The sequence below is a fragment of the Meriones unguiculatus genome, chromosome 3, assembly GCF_030254825.1.
Source record: "Meriones unguiculatus strain TT.TT164.6M chromosome 3, Bangor_MerUng_6.1, whole genome shotgun sequence".
NCBI lineage: Eukaryota > Metazoa > Chordata > Mammalia > Rodentia > Muridae > Meriones > Meriones unguiculatus.
In genome coordinates, this window is record NC_083351.1 from 34,591,968 (window position 1) to 34,613,295 (window position 21,328).

Sequence of the window (21,328 nt, forward strand, 5' to 3'; positions counted from 1 at the left end):
GCCTTGTTCAGCCTCAGGAGTGCTGGGATTAAAGACACTTGCTACCAAGACTGGCTTTAAATTTCTTCAGTACCAGTCACCTACTACTTATATTGAGCTTCTGTGTACAGATACTGCTGTAATCAAAATGGTAGTCAATATGTCATTCAATTCAGACAGCCATGCCCCTAAAACAGTTGTGTTAAATACTTACAAAATGTACTTACAGAAATGACATAGATATCTAAAAGTAGTATAATACAGTAATCATAACTAAAATCAGACCAGTCCTTTGCTGTACAAATAATCAGGTGGAACTGTGCACCTTCATCTTTTTAAAAGCCTATTTCCTTACCTACAACAAGATGCCTAGTTTATTCTCAGATTTAAAGGCACTCAGATGCATTACACACATAACAGAGAATCTAGCTTGAATTCTTAAAGGAATACCAGACTAATGAACCCTGGATCACCTGCAGGTGATCCAAATGCCGAACTTAATATACCCTAAATACTTCTCTTTAACCAGTCCCAGGTGACAACCTGTCACTTCAATACAAACACTGAGTGGCTTCTATGGAAAACAGTCAGTCTTGGTCATCAACTATCAGCACTTGAGGCAGATTTTATACAGGCACACACATGCCTTAGCCCACATGCCTGCCACTCAAAAGTGAGTCCGCAGACGTAGTTTATTCTGGAGGAACAGGGACAATGACTTCACTATTAAAGCATGCTTCTCTAGGTATCTGGAATCAAAATTCAGTAGCCAGTGATTTGTATGAGATATTCTAGTAATCTTGTTAAATTCAGTGACAATTTTAGTATCTGTACTCATTTTCATCTTGTATTAAATTTTTTAAATCAAATTTTTATCTACAGGTTCTAAGCGGTACAGAAAGAAAATATAGTACTAAGCAAACAGTGATGGGTTAAAAAACACATACTTTCACTTTTCCTTTCCTACATATCTTACATATTTTATCTTCTATTTTCCCACAGGAACTGAATGACTTAAACGATTAGGACAAAAAGATTATTATTTTTTAAACAGAGTATTAAGTGGTCAAACAATGAATAGTTGCTCAAGAGGACATTTTTCAGAAGAGCTGAAAGCTATATTGAAGAAGATACCTCTAAAAGAGTATTTCCACATACATACAACAGAAAATAAGAGGATACTGAGAAGTGGTTAAGTCTGCCTACAAACAAGCTGGATGTATCTGTGACTGTCAGGCCTGTGTAGGGAAAGGGTAAACATATAAGAACCTGGAAGAAAGCTTTGAAGTGAGCATCCTCTTGACCGGTAGTGTTCTGATCACTTGGGAGAAGAGGAAACAGGCTCTGAAGTCTCACCCTTTCACAAATCACCTTGTTAGGATGGCCAGGTAGAGGTGCTGAATTGGCCCCGGGAGATATCTGGGAAAAAGAGGGAGAAGAAAAGGATAGTTCATGGCTAGCCATACCATATGGAGAATCAAGCCTGTGAAGGACAGTTTGGGTTTTCTATTATTTGATAATTCTGTCAGCAGAGAGACTAGGAAAAAAAAAATGTAACTTTAAACATCTAAACATACAGGAGGCAGAGACTCCTCTAGCAATGGAGCTTTCCCACACAAAAAGGCTTCAGATAAAAACATCACAGCTCAGGAATTTAATCCTTCTAGTTCCCCAAATACCTACTAATAGTCTTTTGTTGGTGTTAACTAAAACCCTAAAGGTCAGACTTCATGTTAAGACTTGAGGTAAAATCACCTAACTACAGAGTGATAAATGTCTGCCTATACTGTATTTTTTTCTCAATGTACTTTGAGTTTACAAGTGAGCATGATGAAAAAGACAAGATATTCATGGTAAATATTCATGGTAAAATTTCTATACTATCAGCTGTAAGACTGTACAACATATAACATATAGAATGATGTTTAACTGGGGAAAGCATTCAATAAGCTTTAGCTATATTCATTCAGTACTGCGGAGGCTAACGCAAGAACATCCCAAGTTCTAAGTCAGCCTGGGCTGACTTAAGATAAAAAAGTAAGTGAAAATCCTCAAACAGTAACAAAAGGCCAAACAACAGAAAACTGGAGGCTCTGCTAAGGAACCAAAGGCAAACTGATAAGCCTGAAAGTAAACAACTGCAGTTTAAAAATACTACACCATGGGTTAAATCTCCTTAAATTTGTGTTAATATACTTAATCTGTAGCATTTTAAAACCATCAACATTCTTCACTATGTTGTGACAGTGAAATTCTCTTTGGGGGCTCTAAGTTTAAAGACTTGCTTGTCCTCACACTAAAAAGCATGTGCTTTTTCCAGTTTCTGCCTCACTCCTTCCCTCAGTCTTAGATTTAAGAGTCTCCTTGGTAACAGGCACAAAACAAAAAGAAACACATGGTTTCCTACCTTTTTGAAGTATAGGTTTTAAAAGGAAGGAAGGAAACGGGGAAAGAAAGAAAAAGAAAATAGTAAACCATTGTATAGCAAGTATTTTGATAACAGTAGACACTCAGTGCTGTGCTCTGATACCTGGCAGAGAGCAGTGTAGTAAGGAAACATAGTAAGGATATGAAAAATAAAAGGTGGGTTTGATTCCCAGCAGAGCAAAAGGAAAAAAGTTCAAACAGTCTTGAAATAGCTTACGCCACTACTCAGAGCATTTCAGAGGCTGAGAGAGGGCTGTTACAAACTCCAGGCCAGCCTTACACAGTATGTCCCTTTCTCAAAACAAATCCAAAATAGATGAAAGGTATATTTGCTATTCTTGATCCTCATTCAATAAGGAATGTCACAAACTCACTCCAAATGAGCTGTAAGTTTAGTACCCTACCTGCAATCCTCTTAGGCTTTTTATAGTCACAGTAAGTAAATTTGTAGTATGTTCCCCCCCTTAAAAAAAAAATAGATGTTTTGTGTGTATCTGTGCATACCAGACCAAGAGAGGGCATTGTTGGCTCACCTGAACTAGAATTGTATCCACATGTGAGCTGCCATGTGGACACTGAGAATAGAACTCAAGTCCTCTGAAAGAGCAGCCAGTGCTCTTAACTGCTAAGCCATCTGTCTAGCCCTGTAGTGTGTTTTAATTAGGTCATCAACAATCATGCTCAGATTTACAAGTACAAGTACCTGGCTGGTAAAACAGAAACCAGAGTCAGCTTTATTCTTTGGAAAATTTAAGATTGCTATCAAGTAAGTAAAAACAAAAACCTTGGCACCCTGGCTCCTGTTGTCATGTTAACAGCTCTCACGGTCATCTTTTCCTATGCACAGCAGTTTTCTTCCGTCAAACTCCATTTACTCTAAGCAAGACAATGTGGTGGAAGAATTATATTCAAGGCCTACAGTATATATGATAAAACCACTGCTGGACTTGATCAAAACCAGCACATACCCTCACAGTATGTCTACAGACATTTTATTTGTGTGTAGCATGTGGTAAAGCAGACTTCTTAGAAAGATGTTAGCATACCACTCATGTATAACCACCCCACACACAAAATAAGAATGCTTCTCAGTGTTTTCCAGATTCCAACAACTGATTTTAAGTTAAAGAGGGAGATCAGCCTAAGAGGGCCTGACTTAATCAGAGAAAGTTCCTAAAAGGCAGAACTGAGCCATTCCTGAGCTCTCTGTCAGCCTTTCAAACCAAGCTGCAGTACTGAGAGATGAAAGGAGCCACAGACACTAGAGAAGTTACCAGCTAACAATGAGCAAATGGGGAGTATCATATTCTACCAACCAAGGATTTCAAAAAAGGACAACCAAGTTCAACTGCAGCCAGGTAAGATAATGAGCAGAAGACCCAATAGCTAACTCATTCCAGGACTTCTCATACAACTTTTTTGTCTGTCTGTTTTTCTTGAGACAGGGTCTCACTATGTTGCTCATACTGGTCTGGAACTCAGAGATCTGCTTGCCTCTGCCTCTCAAAGGACTTGCACCACTAGCTCATACAAGGTAACAGGTTTTGTAATTTAAATTCTAGGCAATCTGATATACACAACAAAAAGCTAACATAACATAATACATCTAAGTATACACACTACAAACTAAGACATTTTTATAGGGCCTGGTATTACTCAACCGTAGAGCACTCACCTAGCATATACAAGCCCTTGCATTTAATTTCACAGAGACCCCTCCCCACTTCATGGATATTTTTATTTAAACAATATAGTAATTAAACAAAACCACAACCTGATTAACAGCTAACTGCCCGACAGGAGATGAACTGGGTCCTGTGCTGATTAGTTTTTGTCAACTAGACAAGTTTTGTTTAGGAGAGGGAACCCCAACTAAAAAAAAAAAAAAAGTACCATCAAACTGGCCTATAGGCAGGGCATGGGGGCATACACCTTTAATCCCAGCAGGAAGATCTCTTTGTGTTCAAGACCACATGCTCTGCATAGTGAGTTCCAGGCTAGTCAGAGCTCCACGGTGAGACCCTATCTCAAATAAATGATACAAATAGTTTTTTTTTTTAAAGGCCTGCAGGACATTTTCTTAAATTAATGATTGATGTGGAAGGGTCAGGGCCTCTATGAGCAAACACTACCATCCCCGAGCATTAAAAAGCTGACTACACAAGACAGTAAGTAGTGTTTTTCCATGGCCTCTACTTCAGTTCCTGCTTCTAGATTCCTTCGCTAGCTTCCCTTCATGATGGTCTATAAGCTATATATATAAATAGGAGTAAAAAAAAAAAAAGCAACCAAAGTTGCTTTTGGTAACAGTGTTTATCACAGTAGTGAGAAGCAAATAAGACAGGCTCTCTGATCTTTACACACTGTACAGGTTCAACTGAACTGATTCAAGCCTCAGAAAGACCAAGCAGGCCCTTCAACCTTAGAATCTACTAATTCACTGACCCATCTTGCAGTTTAAATAACTTTAAAAGTGACATTGTTCTTATATCATCTAGCTTGACTACCATTAGTCCAGTAAGCCAAATTTTAAGGCTACCTTCAGTTAATTAAAAATAAACGTGTTACCTTGTAAAAACTGTTTTAGGCATAGTTTCACGGATTCTTCTTTGGTTAACTCTAAGATTTTTACCACACTCCTAAACTGATAAAATTCTGTCAGTCTCTAGCCTGCAAATGTTGAGAATCAGAGATATTTGCAGCTCAGGGTGCAGCTTCTATCTGGCACAGAACCACACCGGAGAGGGGGGGTACATCTGTAACCTCAACTTCTTGTTTTGAATTGTTTGTTTACATGTAACTATATGACTAACTCTCCCAGCATAACTGGGAAGTAAGGCTAATGTTTACATATATCTTTTAAGCATCTGTGCATTAGTACTTTATGATACTTTAATTTGGCCCTTCTCTGGATAGCTAATAACATCAATAATCAATTTAACCCTTATCTTAGAGATTAGCAGTTATAATAGGATTAAAGGAGACACTGTTCCTTCCGAAATTGTTTCTAATGGTAGCTTTCAGTTAATTTTTTTCAGTTGATTTTTTTCCCCATAAAAATAAACAAAGCAGAGATTTAGCAGTCTTCTATGTATGCTTTTTGGGTTTTTTTTTGTTTTGTTTTTGTTGTGTTCATTTGTTTTTAAGACAGGTGATGGCATTAAACGCACAGTCATCCTACCTCAGACTCATAAGTACTGGGATTAAGGAGGTACACCAAAACTTCCACGATAGTACTAAATAATGTACTTTTTACAAGTTAGGTTGCTTAAAACCTGACTTCAATGCACCTGAGACCACATGTGCACCCTGGTACAGCTGAGGCACACACATAAAATAAGGTAATGTAGTTTTTTTTTACTTAATGTACTACTTTTATCACTAATTTCTTTCCTTAATCATTTTCGTCCTTGGTGAATTTTATCTACTGAAGTCCTTTCAAGAATCTTTTTACCCTAATCATTGATATATAAACTATACACAGTGGGTCTGTGATATTTCTATACATGGACTGATTATGCATTATGTCTTCCTGCCTTCTCTTCTACTCTGTCTTCCATGTTCCCACTCTGCTCTCTTCCCTAATGGTCTCGCTTCAGAGAAACATGCCACATTTGTCCCTCTGACTTAATTTGCTTAACACAATGCTGCCCTCCGTTCCACCAGCTTTCCTGGAAATAAATGTAATGAATTGTGGAATAAAAAGTAAAACCAAAAACTTTTGAAACTAAAATATGTGCTCTGAAACAAAGGGGTCAAAAGCATGTAAATCTATAAATGTTACATCACAATTGTAGTATGTTAGCACATAACTATAATTCCAGAACTTTGGAGAACCAGCAGTTCAAAGTCAGCCTCAGCTACATAGTAAATGAAAGCAGTCTGGTCTGTAGACCTTGTCTAAACAAACAGGTTTAAAACAAAACAAAATTATGGTTTAAGTATGTGGAACATCATAAATTTGAGATAAAGTTTAGTTTACAAAACACATATACTGTGTTTAGCACTCTGTCACTATTATCTAGACGTGCTCGTCACAGTATATACTCTACTCATTGAGAGAATATTCTCCCAAGCTAATCAAATGATAGGACAGTCAGCTTTTCCAGATTATGTCACAAATTTATTATGAATTTGCTAAGAATGAAACAGGCTAATAAAAACTCGAGGTGCTGGACAGGTGGCTCCAGGTGGTAATTTGCTTCTCTCACAAGCACGAGAACTTGCGGTCTGATCCTTAGAACCACACAACAGGCAGAAAAGTGTGCATCTGCGATCCCAGTGCTGCTGTGGTGAAGTGAGCAGCATGGGGAGGAGAATCCATGACCCATCAGCCAGTGAGCCTGGTGTATGCCGCAGTGTGCAAGAGACCATTCCTGGGCAAGTGGTCCTGGACTGCATTAGAAAGCTGACTAAGCAAGACAAGCAGTGCTGAATGCCTAAGGTTGTCCTCTGAGCTCTGGATGTGTTTATGTGTACCATTTTTGAAAAGTCACTAGGCACTAATTGGGTAAAAAAATAAACAAAAAACCTGGTATAATCTATGTTAGGGAGGGTGATCACTATTGTTCAGCACTGCAACTCATGTGTTAAGTAAAACTTACTCCCATTCTTGAGTTAAGACAAACTAAGTGGATCTATGTCTTTTCGAAACCAAGGTTGGTAAAAATAACCCTAAGCTGCTCCCTTTCCTTTCCCCAACCCACAGTGCCATAACACAATGGTAAGGAAGAGAGAAGTGAGATACATACAACTAAGCTGGGAGGAAATGAGACTGTATTTATCACCCCTGTATTTCATCTGTTTAAATTTCTCTTGACGTTACTACAAAGAATTCAATCATTTATTTTCTTTAGACAATGTTATAACAGGTATTTAATATCTACTGATAGATGGAACAGAACCAGAACTATATAGTAGAAATGAACACATGCAATGCTTGTGTTCCCTGGAGATAAAAACAAAAGCAAACTATTAATGAAGCAAAGTAGAACCAAAGTTAAAACTATAATCATATATGCACTTAATTGAAAAACAATCAGAACACGTGTAAGCAGCCCCAGACACCATGCAACAATCAAGACCAATATTACCTTCCCATAAGAGATTACAAACAGTATTCCAAACCAAACCAAAGGCAGCACAAAATACAAAACAGATGGAACAAACTAAGATAACAACCTGAACAACGGTCTTGTGCAAGTACTTAACCATTCCGGAGATTTTTTTATTTTGAACATTTCTTACCCACATTAACCCAAGTAAAAATATAAGCACAGCCAACCTGGCAATGTTAACACAAGTTAACTAAAAGCCTTATCCAAATATGTAAAGGGAGACAGAAGATCTATGCTCTCCATTATGAGGCTTGCAGATAGATCCCTTCAAGTGCCATTCCTATCTTTGTCAAAGATTTGACTGCTCTAATAAAGAAAAGTCTTTACACCTACCCAGGTCAACATTTGCCATTTTAGCATAGGAAAGGTCTGGTGAACGGCTCGGCGGGTGAAGGCACTGGCCATAAACTCTGGGACCTTACCCACCTCCACAGCCCACCAGGCAAGGCACAGAACCAACTAGGGCAAGCTGTCCATACATATTTATAATTTAAAAAATTAATGTTTTCTAAATCAAGATAAGATGGGCATAAACTTCAAGTGTAGAAACACAAACAACTACATTTTGGAATAATGTAATAAGACTCCACTGGTGGAAAAATCAAGAGTATTTAAATACAATTGTTTAATAACCTAGAGGAAGTGAGGGCAACAAGACCTGCTGGGTGCAGAACCTAACAGCAGCCTCCAAGTCCTCCAGTTCTTTCAAGATAAGAGAAAAAATATCGGAATCGATTTTAAAGTAGAGCCTTATAATGAGCAGGCTTAGGATGAGCAGGTTCTCAAAAGGAAAGATGTATTATTATACTAGTACATTTAAAAACCAGAAGGTACTACCGCAATCCACAATTCAGTGATACAGTTCCCACTCAAAATTGTAATCCTGGTCTAAGCGTTCCACATTTCCGTGCCAGATCTGACACAGTTTGATCTTGTTATTTTTCTGATGAGGTGGATTTCTCCGTTAAAGTGTTCCCCAAAATGAACAAAATATTACTTTGTTAGACTGTGATTCAAATGTAATCGGAATTCTTAAAAGGTCTAGTTACAAAACTTTTTGCTATTTAAAGAAAGTGCGGTAAGTGAATGTTACAATACTATCTGCATGCAGGCAGTATTCGGCAGACCTAAGATTTCTAACAAAATACCGTGTATGAGCGCCGAATACATTTCAATGTCCACAGCTTATGAAGAAAGAAAGCGCAATTCATATGATGCTGGCAAAGGCTATACTTAAGTATTCAGAACACTATGGTAGAAGAATTAGTATGTTCAACTCTTACTGAATACCACACACCATGTCTGCAACACAAAGACCGGGCTCTGTCCACGCCAGATCACACACAGGAAAAAACAAACAAACAAAAATACAAACAAACTTAGTTTCTCTTTTGGCCTCTGGTAACTAGAAAAACTCCCGTTTCAAAAACCAACCTCTCTCATTCTTCAGCCCTGAAAGGAAGAACTTCCATCCACTGAGAACAAAACGGAGCCCGTCCTGAAACCCGCGGAGGCAGAAGAGCGCGAGAGGCCCCTCTGACCGGGTTCGGAGTTCTCCCAGGTGACATCATTCCACCTGCGTCTCAGCCAGGCAAGGGCGGACCAGGCACCGCCGCCGCGGGAACAAAGAGCGCCGGGTGCAGGGAAACAAGCGCTGCCGCCCGCTCCCAGCCTCCCGCGGCCAGTACCGCCCTCCCGCGGCAGCCAGTACCTGCGAGGGGAGGCTCCGCCCTGCGGGGCTGCTCCCGCCGCCTCCTGGAGTGACCGCTCGCCCCGCCGGCGGCCAGCTCGCCAGGGCCGCTGTTCCCGGGCCTCCTCGCCCCCGGAACCCGGGTTCCGACTGAGGCGCTGTCACGGCGCTTCCTTCCTCCTGGCACCATCACAGGGACCTCTCCAGGAAACACAGCTGCACGCCCAGCGCAGAAGGAGCCGGCTAGCACCTCGGAGGCCTCATCCCTTCCGCCCGGCGTCCCAACCGCCCGGACCTCCGGAGGCCCGCCCGCCAACCGCACGAGAGGGCACCCGCCCGCCACAACCCGCCTCGGCGCTCGCCGACCCGCACGGGCCGCGCCGACGCAGTGGCCGGCGCTGCGCGCACAGGCGACACCCCTGGAGCTGGGCCTCCCGCCTCCGGGTTCCGGACGCCGGGCCCTCCCCTCGTCCGCACACACCTAGCCAGCCAAGCGCAGGACCTGGGGAGCTCCGCCTCTTCCCCCGCGCAGAGCCCCCTTTGTTTCCGCCCGCGGAGGCGGGGCTGCACGCGTGCAGGCCGCTCGGGCCGGTTCCGGCAACAGAGCCAGTGCGCAGCACCTCTGCGCAGCCCCGCCCAGCTCAGCTTGGCCCAAGACAGTGCGGAGTTTGCCGCGCCTTCCAGCGCAGGCAGTGCCTAATGCTGCGGCACCGTCCGCTCTTGCTATAACTCCCCAACTCAGCAGGAGAGCAGCAAACCTCACAATATAATGTGTATTTACATGACCGAAGAAGTAGGAACTTTTATTGATGTAAACACTGGGTCTCACAACGGAACAAGCTGGCTTGTATCTAACTTGTCCGACCCTCCAGACCAGTCTCAGATTATCTGACCTTGCTCAGATAAGAAAGAAGTTGGAATGCTGAAACCTCTTGGCTCACGATTGCGTTCAAGATCCAACAGAGAGGACAAACCCTATATTGGGTCAATAAATACAAGGAAAAAGATTGTTAAATGCCATTGAAAACTAGAGAACGGTGGGCTTCTTAAGCAAATAAAAATACATTTAGTTTATACTTAAAAAGTAGTAAAGCGAAACTACAAAAAGGATTAATGAGCAGGGTATGGTGGGCTCACACACAGCGAAGGCTGAGAAAGAGGGCTTCTGGGAGCTTGAGGTCCGGTCCGCCCGGTCTACAAACCCAGAGCAGGGGAGAGTAGGAGAGGGTGCAGAGAAGGGAAAGCAATCAAGCCCCACCTTTAAGTGGCCTTGGTCTTGTAAGATAAGCAACACTAAAATGTTTCAGGATCTTTTTGAACCACATGCATTCTGTTTATGAGTAACACCATATGGTAATTATGTACATTTGTCAAACAGACTGAGCACCAGTGCTCTTATTATGACACTAACTGCAAAGGCCCACAGTTCAGCTGCTTAGCAACTGCTAAATGAAAATTCTAGCACAAAGGGAAACGGGAACGGGATAGAAAGCCCCTGTGAAGTATTCCCTCACTCCAGCTCTACAAGCCCATTATGCAGCCAATTATTCTCCCAAGTCCTCTGACATTTTGCTAGAGCAACCATTTTGGAGACAACATTGTAAGCTGTAAGAGAAAAAAAATTTTTTTTGAGGCGGGGTTTCTCTGTGTAGCCCTGGCTGTCTAACTCACACTTCCAGGCTGGCCTCAAACTCGGAGATACAGCTGCCTCTGCCTCCTGAGTGCTCAGATTAAAGGCAATTGATGGCAGGCACCACTACACCTGGCTTCTAAAGGTTTTTGACCCCAACTCTGATAATGATAAAACACAGTAAGAGGGCATGCTTTTAAACTCGAGGGAACCCAAACAACCCAATATGGTGCGGCTGACGTTATATCTGAGTAGTTATTCAACTCTGCTTTCTGCCTTCTTCATCTGCACAGCCCAGAAGGTATGAGCTAGCTCCATGGCATTTGGAACATACATAGTTAAGTTCACTCGAGTGAACTAACAACATTTTAAATCTGCATGTGCAAGATCTAAGGAAAAGCCGTTGTGGCAAGAGCTTTTAGAGAACTGACTCCATGGCTGTTCTTTACAACTGGTTTTCTTGCCATGTGGAAATTGTGAATGAATATAGAACTTTTTTCAAGTATATAAGACACTAAAATTTCTTTCTAAAAATGTATCAAATCGGGTCAGGCCATGGTGGCTCATGGCCTGCAGTCCCAGCACTAAGGGAGGCAGGTGAATCTCTGTGAGTTTGAGGCCAGCCTGGTCTACAAAGTGAGTCCAGGACAGCTAAGGCTACACAGAGAAACCCTGTCTCTAAAAACAAAAAGAAAAAAAAAAGTATCAAATCACTGCCCATAAAATAAGGGACACTGAAGTGACTTCAATGTATCAGGTGCCCTACCATTCTAATACAAAGGAGTAACACCAGGAACCAAAAACCTTATCTAGGTCGGAATCATGAAGGATTTTAGATTTGATTCCAAAGTAAGATAAATCGTAACACTCCAATTCTGAATCTAGTCTCATTTTCTCAAGGATTTGATTAACAATTTCTCTTCTGCCACCATGTTTGTCTATCTTTATTGGGACATTACTAACACACCATTCATTTTCTCCACCTTTAAGTTTCAACTATAGCTAATGGTTTGGTATTCATCTGTTTTACTATTTTAAAACTTCCTGGCTGGAGATGCAGCTCAGTGATACAGCATGTATCATGCTCAGAGCCTTGAGTTGGATCAACAACACACACACACACACACGCGCACACACACACACACACACACACACCTAACTACCTCTTCCTTTGCACCTTTATCATCAAGCAACTTTCTAAGAGATCAGTATTTTCTTACCTTGTTCAGATATACTCATGACCTAGAATGTGATTTGGTAGGATGATGACCGCTTTCTTCAGCCAGGTGTAGTATTATATGCCTCTGATCCCAGCTAAGAGAGGCTAAGAGATTAGGAATTCTAATCCAGCCTGGGTTATGTAACAAGACAGTCTCAAAAAGAAAAGCATTCTTTATCACCCTTGTGGATTGTATTTCTGGGCTCAGAAGTCTGTTCTGACTGTTTATCTATTAAAGAATGTCATCTTTTCCACCCAAAAGCACTTTGCCCTTTGAATTTCAATGATTTTAGTAATTCTAAAGAAAAAACAAAAAACAAAACAGGGAAATAAAAAGAAAAAGTCGAATTTTAATTAGGATTTCACTGAATCTAGAGATGAAGCAGTGATAGCTTGATAATGCCAAATATCCAACACCTGAGCAAGGTGAGGCCATCTCTCTGCTCAGAAGTGTTTTCAATCGTGTCAATATTCTGTAATTATCTTCCAGTTCAGTTCTTGGATTTATTCCAGTTGTTTTCTCTAAATCAGTTATTAATTGTAATAGTTAATATCAACCATTGAGGCTTTTTAAAAAATACAATCTTGGTTAAATTCTGTACACTCAGCTGAAAATAATAAAAACTGCTCATTTTTTTTCTTGCCAACATATATCCACCTTAGCATCTTTCTGTAACAGCTGGTAAGTACACCCCAGTCAGAGGGAAGGCCTTGTTTTTCTATCAAATCTCCATTAGACAGCTGTGGACATCAAGTGTAATGTTTCCAGGGTTTAATAACTAAAGGAGTCACTTCTATTTCTAAGTTGCTGAAAGTACATTTAAATTGTAATTTAAATTTTGTCAGAATTTTCTTTGCCTATCATATGATTTTTTTTTTTTTTTTTTTGGTTAATGTATAAATTACATTGGCTCGATCTTAAACCAACCCTATATTGCTAATAATCCATTCTGGTCTTATTATTGTCCTTTTAAAATACTGAAGGTTTTGGTCTGCTTATATTCTTTAGGTCTTTTACTTTGGTCCTTATGCACAGCTATAATTTTCTATTTTTTAATGCCCACATCAGGTTTGATTACAAATATTTTGTTAGCCTTAGAAATTATCAGTCTCTCTGTGTCTCAGTGTCTGTCTGTCCCATTGTTGTCCTGTCCCCCCACCCTCAAACAGCCCTTCCCATGTCACATCGTCTGTCTGTCCATATTATGCTGTCTCCCCCACTCTAGAAATGAATAAAGGACTGTAGTGCCAATGTTATAACTTCTTTAAACATCTGCAAAAACTCACCTACTGCCAACTTGTATGTGGAATTTTTTTTTTTTTTAGATTCTTAACCTTTATTTCTAACTAAGAAGAAAATAACTGTAATATTAGGACACACACACACACATCTCACGATCTGCTTTTGAAAAACTATATCCAGACCATGTGGATCTGGAAAGCATTAGTAGAAGTATATATTCAAACCCAGTACATAAACAACAATTACAACCCAGAGAAGTGCTACTTAATGCTGTCAAATGCTAAATGTAAAATCTTGTTTTTCAGATTAATTTGCTTTACTACATACTACAGGTTATCAAGCTAATGGTTATCTAAAGGACTGTTATATAAAAAAAGAAGACTGTGGCTACAGACTGTATTTTTTATCTTTTTGACTACTACCATAAAATAATGCAATATTTATTAAATGTTTTCCCTTCATTGAACTGGAAGCTCCTTCAAGGCTGATCCTATTTCTACATGTTCATCACAGCCCATGTTGGAGGTATGCTGGATGCAAAAAGGTTCAAAGATAGAAAAGGTTATTTCCTATTTTAAGACATTAAAAACATGATTAGGAAATACACTTGAAGAATCACTTGTCTACCCAGGCTTGGTGTCACTCATTTTTAATCACAGCATTTAGGAGGCAAAGAGAGGTAGATCTCTATGAAATCAATAACAACAACAAAACAAACAAACAAACAAACAAACATTTGTTCTAATACTGAAGAAACATTCATATGGGGAAAAATACCCAAGTAGATATCCAAGATAAGGCATTCTTACTGGGCGTCTCTGAATTCTAATGTTTAACACTGTCAAAAAGCCTTGATTCCTGAGCTGGTACCCTTTCCTTTGGATTCTAACATCATAGTAACCACTCTACCTGGAAGGTATGTATTTGCAGGATTCTTCCACCCACACAGTAAACGTCCTAACGCCTATGCTGAGTCTTAATGGACTCTGTCAAGAGATCAAAGAACTATATGCCACATGTAGTTAATAGTTTAATTGATAAGTAAATATCTCACTGAAGTTTAATTCCTTTTTCTCAATAGGCAAGCTCCTAAGGAGAAATAGAGCATAAAAATTAAGGAAAGGGGAAAAAAGAGAAGAGGGGGATGGGGGAGAGGTTGCAGATAGGACCCACCACCACCAAAATAATTCAAAACTTTTTTATAAAGCTTGTTTTGCTCACTCTTCTATCTAAAAGTATTTTTCCACGAAAATCAGGTGAAAGAACCTGCTAAGATGAAAGCTGGAAATGGCTGAACAGAACAGTCTAGTGCATCCACAAACAGGCCATGACTGGATCCATTGCAAAACAGGCAGTTTTGCCCAGAAATGTTTTAACACCTGTCCACAGGAAAACTTATTAGCAGCAACTTTCAATTACAAAAGCTAAAAACCAGAAGGAGGCAGCAAAGGCCCATCCAAGTCCAACTACTGGGCTTTTCCCCAGCGGTCAGGTAGCTGTTCCCATTGTGTAAGGGAGAGACTACAGAGACAGGACCACAGACATTGGCATAATAATAAACAAACAAACAAACAAACAAAAAACCTTATCGCAGTGAAGATGAGAAAGATTGTGCCAACTTTTTTACTGCACCTAAGAATAAATACAAATAGTTTAGAGTCCAACCTGCAGTAGAAAAACAGCAGTGTTTATTTAAGGGTGCTCCTTTGTGTGTGTGGGGGGGAGGTGTAACTGCAGGGCCTGAGCAGCAAGGCCAGCACTAGATAGAGCATGAAGAAGCTGAACTTAGGCCTATCTACCTTGAGAACAGCCACACTTTATATGCAAATTATAAGGTTTTTTTTATATATATATAATAATGCCCATCTGTTAAGTCCTGGAAGCTTTACTATAGCTTATGTGAACTGCAGTAACCTAGGAACTAGACCCATACTTAGGCTAAAAGGATTTATGGGACCAATGTGAATAGCAACTTGTGTAAAAGCTGGCAACCAAAATACCCCAGGTTAAATTAAAGGACCTGCTGGGAAGACAATCCTCAGGACACGAACAGAGTTTGAGAAATACCCAAGGAGAGAGACTGATAAAACTAGCCAGCAGCAACAAGACATTAAGGAAAAATGTAATCAAAGTAAAACAAGATGTGAAATAACTTTACCTATAAACATGCTTCAAAAGAAAAATAAAAAGGTGGTCTAAGGAAAAACTTAAGGAACAGAGAAGAAAGGACACATAGCTCTTTCATTTCAGGGACAACCGTGCAAAAGAGGTGATTACTGAAAAGGAGTCCGAGAAGACCCTTAACAAATTTGTGCATACCCCATGCTCTCGGCTGACCGGGCCACACCAACACCTTGTCACTCTGCACTGTGTGAAAAACAAGTCTCTCTAGGGAGTCCTACCTTGTGCATCTGAATGATCCCAACCGACACACACTGCTAGGGAGAATGCTAGCATCATACACACGAAATGTGACCTACTCAATGAACTGACAGTAGCTTCTGCATGGACATTTGTGCATGCATTTCTGAAGCCTGCTGCTCCCTGTCTATGCCACATTCTACAGACCTTTCCAAGCTTCATCTTGGGAAATTTGCTGCCTAAGCACAATTCTAATCACAAATAAAAACCTTAAATAAAAATGCTTAAAATAGCACAACTTTTTAATGGAATAAATTAAAAAAAAAAAAAAACTGCTACAAAAATTTACTCCCCTGTTCTAGCTAGTGTTTTTTGTTTTTTAACAATTGAGTTTATTTTGATAAAAAATTCAAGTGTTCTGGATAGTTTTATGGACAGAATCATTTTGAAGAAGCAACCTCAATTGAGAAAATGCAGCAGCAGACTGACCTCTAGGTGAGCCTGTTGTGCACTGCCCTTGCTTTAGGAATAATGTGGGAGGCCCAGCTCCCTGCGGGTGCCACCACCACCCCTATGCTGGTCTATAGGCACCACCACCCCTATGCTGATCTCGGGTGCTATAGGAAAGCAGGCTGAACCAGCTATAAGGAGCAAGCCAGAAAGCAATTACACTCTGCTTCTGCCTCAGTTCCTGTCTCCAGTCTTGAGTTCCTGCCCCGACTTGAATGGTGGACTGCAGACTGTACGGGTAAATCCTCTCAGGGGAGGCTGCAGTCAGGATGTATGTATGCAAGAATTGATTAAAAAAAAAAAAAATGAGAAATTCGTAGAAGATATCAGAAACAATTCTTAATCCCTGGAGCTTGTTAGATACACAAATAAACACTGAATTAACTCTTAAAAAATCCTTTCCTCCACAAATTGTTTTTGTTTATAGTGTTTTATTATAGTCATAGAAACCCTAAAAAGACATTTCCCCTTGCTTTCTTGTCCCAACAGTGTCTTATAAATAAAATAATAGCTTATCATGTAACAAATGATAGTTTGAAGGCCAATAAATGTCAACAATAATCTTAAGATATTTATCAATATATTATACTTCCAATTACTTCAGCTATTTTATAATAAAATGAGGAAAGAATCCCCGTTAAAAACAAAAACCGCCCAGTTGCATAGTGCCAAATATCAAATAAATTCCATGTAAATTCCAGGTGGACCAGGAAAGATGATACAAAATTAAGAGAACATTAAGCAGCCAAATCTGACAAGCTGGGTTTGATTCTAGGGACTCACATGAAGAAAGGAGAGAACTGACTGCTGAAAACTGATTTCTGATCTTCACATGTGTAACACATCTCTATCGGAAATGACCAGCTGGGTAAGATTTAGAATCACTTGGGAGAGATGAACTCCTGGGCCTACTCATGGGGACTCATTTTGATTAGATTAATGGAAGGGGAAAGACCAGTCCACTGTGAGTGGCACCATTCCCTGAGCTGAGGTCCTAGACTGTAGAAGAGCGAAAAATTAGTTGAACAGGTATATTCATCCCTCTTTGTTTCTTGACTGTGGGTGCAATATGACCAGCTATTTTATGCTCCTGCAGCTGTGACCTCTGTACCAAGATATATACTATACCTCCAACTGTGAAACAAAATAAATGCTCCTTTTAAAAAATTAATTATTTTTATGTGCACTGGTGTTTTGCCTGCATGTATGTCTGTGGGTGTCAGAGCTTGGAGTTACAGACAGTTGTAAGCTGCCATGTGGGTGCTGGGACTTGAACCCAGATCCTCTGGAAGAGCCATCAGTGCTCTTAATCACTGAGCCATTTCTCCAGCCACAAGTGCTCCCTTTTTTAATAATAAAAGAGAATGCTCCCTTGTTTTGAGCAAAATATTCTATCCCAGTGACAGAAAAAGCAGAAAAGCATTCAGTATAATTTGTCATTGGCAATACAATAAAATTATACTCAGATGCTACTCTCACAATCGCTAGTATGGCTAGAGCCTAAAGCACAATCTAAGTGGGGCAGTAGTGGTGCATGCTTTTAATGCCAGCACGTGGGAGGCAGAAGCAGGTGGACCTCTATCTACGAGCTCAAAGACAGTCAGGGCTACACAGAGAGCTCCTGACTCAAGAACAAACAAACAAAGAAGAGCACAATGTAAGGAAGTGGAAGATGTGAGCCAACATACACTGCTGATGGGAATATAAAGGGTATGGCCCTTTAGAGAACTGTTAGTTCCTGAAAATGTTAAACAAAATCTATCACGTGACCAAAAAACAAATACATGCAAATGTTCACCACATCATTATTAATAATAACTACAAAACTGAAACAATCCTAATGTCTACCAACTGATGAACAGATAAAATGCGTTATATCCATGCAATCAAACACTAGTCATCCATTAAACAGTATATAAAGTACTCATTTATGCTACAGTATAAACTCTGAAGTGATCACACAAGTCAGAGGCCAGACACAAAGGTTACATACTATATAAAATCCCTGTAATACTGAAAGGGAATGGGGGTATAGCTCAGGTAGAGTGCTTGCCTAGTATGCACAAAATCCTGGGTTCTATCCATAGGACCCCAGAAAATAAAACATTTCCCTACAAAGGGTCACCAAGGCACTGATGCTCAAGTCTTGTGGGTTGTACACAGAAAGATAAATGGTTGTTAGGAACTGAGGAAATAAGTGACAAGTGATTGCTACTAAGTATGGGTGGGATTTGTTTGACTTTTTTTTGGTTGGGGAGGGGTCTGGGGTAGAGTTTCAGGATGTTCTAAAATTAGAAAGGTGAAGACGGTTGTACAGTTTTCTGAAAGTCCTAAAAAGCAGTCCAGCAAGATGACTCAGTGGGTAAAGGATGGCCACCAAGTCTGACAACCTGAGGTTGATTCTTGGGCACAAAGTGAAGGAGGGAACCTCCAAGTTGTCCTCTGACCTGTGTATGTACATACACATACACAAACACATACACACACAGAAGGGAAAAATGTAATTTAAAAAGATACTAAACACCATATATATGTATGTTAAACATTATGGGTACTAATAAATCAGCTTGCTAATTATATTATTCAAATTCTCTTTACCTCCCTTCTATTTCCCCCCTTCTACTACAGATATACCCAAGCTAGAACATGGCAAAGATGGAGTAATGTCACTTCTGCAATTATGTTTTATTACATAATACTCCAGTTGCGCTGACTAGAGAGTGTCTCCTTCTGGTCTTAAAGCAGGGAGCCATCTTGTGAACTACCAATGGAAGGATCACATGGCAGCATATAGGAAGCCCCTGGAACTTACTGGTGGCTGGAGACATGTAAGAGCTCAGATCCTCAGGCACACAGCTACAGGGAAATGAATTTTACAAACAACTTCAACAAACCTGGAGGAAGCAGATCTTCCTTCATTAGGATTCTTAATGAGAATACAGCACTGAGTTTGACCTTGTGAGACCCTGAGAAGACCATTTAGCCATTCTGGATTCCTAGCCATAAAACGTTAAGAGATTAAAAAGAAATTATTAAAAGCCTTTTAGACGATGTATCTCACAAAGACTACATAGCTGCCTGCCAGCACACTAGCCTGGAGTCACAGCCCTTCTACAGCATCAGCACACCTGCATACTGCGGTGTTGTCATTATCTTCTTACGCTTTTATCGCCTTTATCTTAAATATTGGGGATTGAGTAAGAGGGGAAAAACGTTTGTTCTCTCATCTCAATAACACAAAAATCAACACAGAAAAGGTAAGGATTTTTTTTTCCTACCAACAAATAAGCAATGCTGCAGCAGCAGCCAACAGCTGGAGTCCTTCACCTCAGTTCTGTCTGTATACCTGGAGACAGTGTCAGATCCCACAGGCTTAGAGCTCAATCCCCAACCTGGAACCCTTCCTACATATCTTGTTGTCTGGCATTTGAGGGGTTGTTTTGTTTTGAAACAGTTGATTATGCAGCCCTGGCTAGCTTGGAACTCAGACTGGCCTCCAACTCAGAGATCCACCTGCATCTGCCTCCTGCGCACAGGAATTAATTACACCACCATGCTCGGCTCCCCTCGCACTTTAGATGCTAGCACAAGCCTCAATCTGTGACCTGTGCTTCTGAACAACCAGCTATACACTAGTTGCCCACAATCCTCTCCCAGGTTTGATAAATTTACCTGACTAGACTACAGAACTCAGAGAAACATGTGCTTTGTTTTGATTCGAATTACAAAGAATAGCAGATGACAGGATGAGGCTGACAGAGGGAGCACAGAGCTTCCCTGCCCTCTCTGGGTGAATTCTACAAAAAACCATATATTAATATTATTGGGTCTAGACCTGGGTGCCAGAATCCCCAGTATTCCTTCCTTGGCAATACCATACCAGTGAGGTTTATCTAAAGAAAGACTACTGCTAATTGAAAACTTTCTCCAAATTCTTTAGTACCCTCTTCCTCACGGACTTGGAGAATGAAGGCCCTTGCCACTTATATCATATAAAGTAGGTCAAAGAATTCCTTTACGGCCATCTCCAAGGCAGAAACAAAATTAGAATTTTCTATGACATGCCTTGGGGAGTTAGTTATGAACCACTAACCATGAACAAAAAAGTATGTACCATGGTATAAAATACATTTTGGTTCATGATCCTATATTAACTACACATTATGCCTTGACTTTTTTGTACAGATTAATAATTTATTATATGAATTCTACTAAAAAGGTTACCTCTATGTGGGTAGGATGAGACACACCTTTAATTCTTGCATTTGAGATCAGGTTTAGGCAGAAGGCTCAGAAACTGATCACATGACCACCAATCTAGGTTACACGAGACTCTGTCCAAAAACAAACAAACAAAACAAGAAAGCACTTCTGCTCTCCTTGTGTTATTTTTCTGAGCCACAGTCTCCTGCAGCACAGGCTCCTCCTCAGTTCCCATCTTCATACCTCAGCCTCCTGAGTACTGAGATCACACACATCTGACTCCTTGCTCATCTTTAACTTTCAGTTGTGTGCCATTCTGTTGTATATCTGTTTCTCGTATTAAACACGGTTGAAATTTTGTTCTTTAACCACATTTATCACGTAACAAACACCTGTGACAGAAGCAGCTCTCTATATTATTTTACTCGAACACCTTCACTCATGTCCTGTATTTCTTAAACCTTACTGAAAGTTTCATAACAAGTGAGGCTTTCTGGCCTTTTCTGCTTTCCTCTTTTGACTTAAAAATATACATTTTATTTCTACAATTTCTATTTAGCTGTTCTAAACTAAAAATCTAAAGCACTATAAAATCAGAAAATTTGGGGAGAGTTATATTTAGAATGACTCCGGTGTGTGATTGGGTTGGTGTGAGTGATTGTGTATTGTGTGAGTAATTAGAATATATGGATGAGTGATTCAGTGTATGATTGTGTGTGTTTGTGTGTATGAGATTGGGTATGTGTGAATGATAGGGTAAATGAATGATTTGGAGTATGAATGATTGAGTGCTGGTGTGAGTGATTGGGGTTGGGGTGTGAACACTCACACCAACAATCATTCATACTCCAAATCATTCATGCACCGATGTGCAGGCCTGAGAAAAACTTCTGGGACTCAGTTCTCATATTCCAGTTTGTTTTGCGGCAGGGTCTCTCTTTCCTGCCGC

The 21,328-nt window shown here is 40.2% G+C and overlaps 1 protein-coding gene across 14 annotated transcripts in view; it reads right to left on the reverse strand.

Annotated features, from left to right (window-relative positions):
• Positions 1-21,328, reverse strand: part of Rnf38 (ring finger protein 38) — a 104,994-nt gene that overhangs the window by 31,731 nt on the left and 51,935 nt on the right. The window contains exons 1-2 of one of the 14 annotated variants that reach the window (XM_060379846.1): positions 9,695-9,752; positions 1,249-1,398 (exon numbers count right to left, since the gene is read on the reverse strand). The exons of 2 other annotated variants lie outside the window; for them this stretch is intronic. Coding sequence is in view for 6 of the 12 variants with exons in the window: in XM_021645967.2 (XP_021501642.1) it covers positions 1,249-1,398; positions 8,958-8,966 (159 nt within the window). In the remaining 6 variants the exon portion in view is untranslated. Of the gene's footprint in view, positions 1-1,248; positions 1,399-8,957; positions 9,110-9,234; positions 9,674-9,694; positions 9,810-21,328 lie in introns of those variants that run through there. 11 more of the 14 variants (XM_021645976.2, XM_021645975.2, XM_021645972.2 and 8 more) reach the window with 11 other exon arrangements.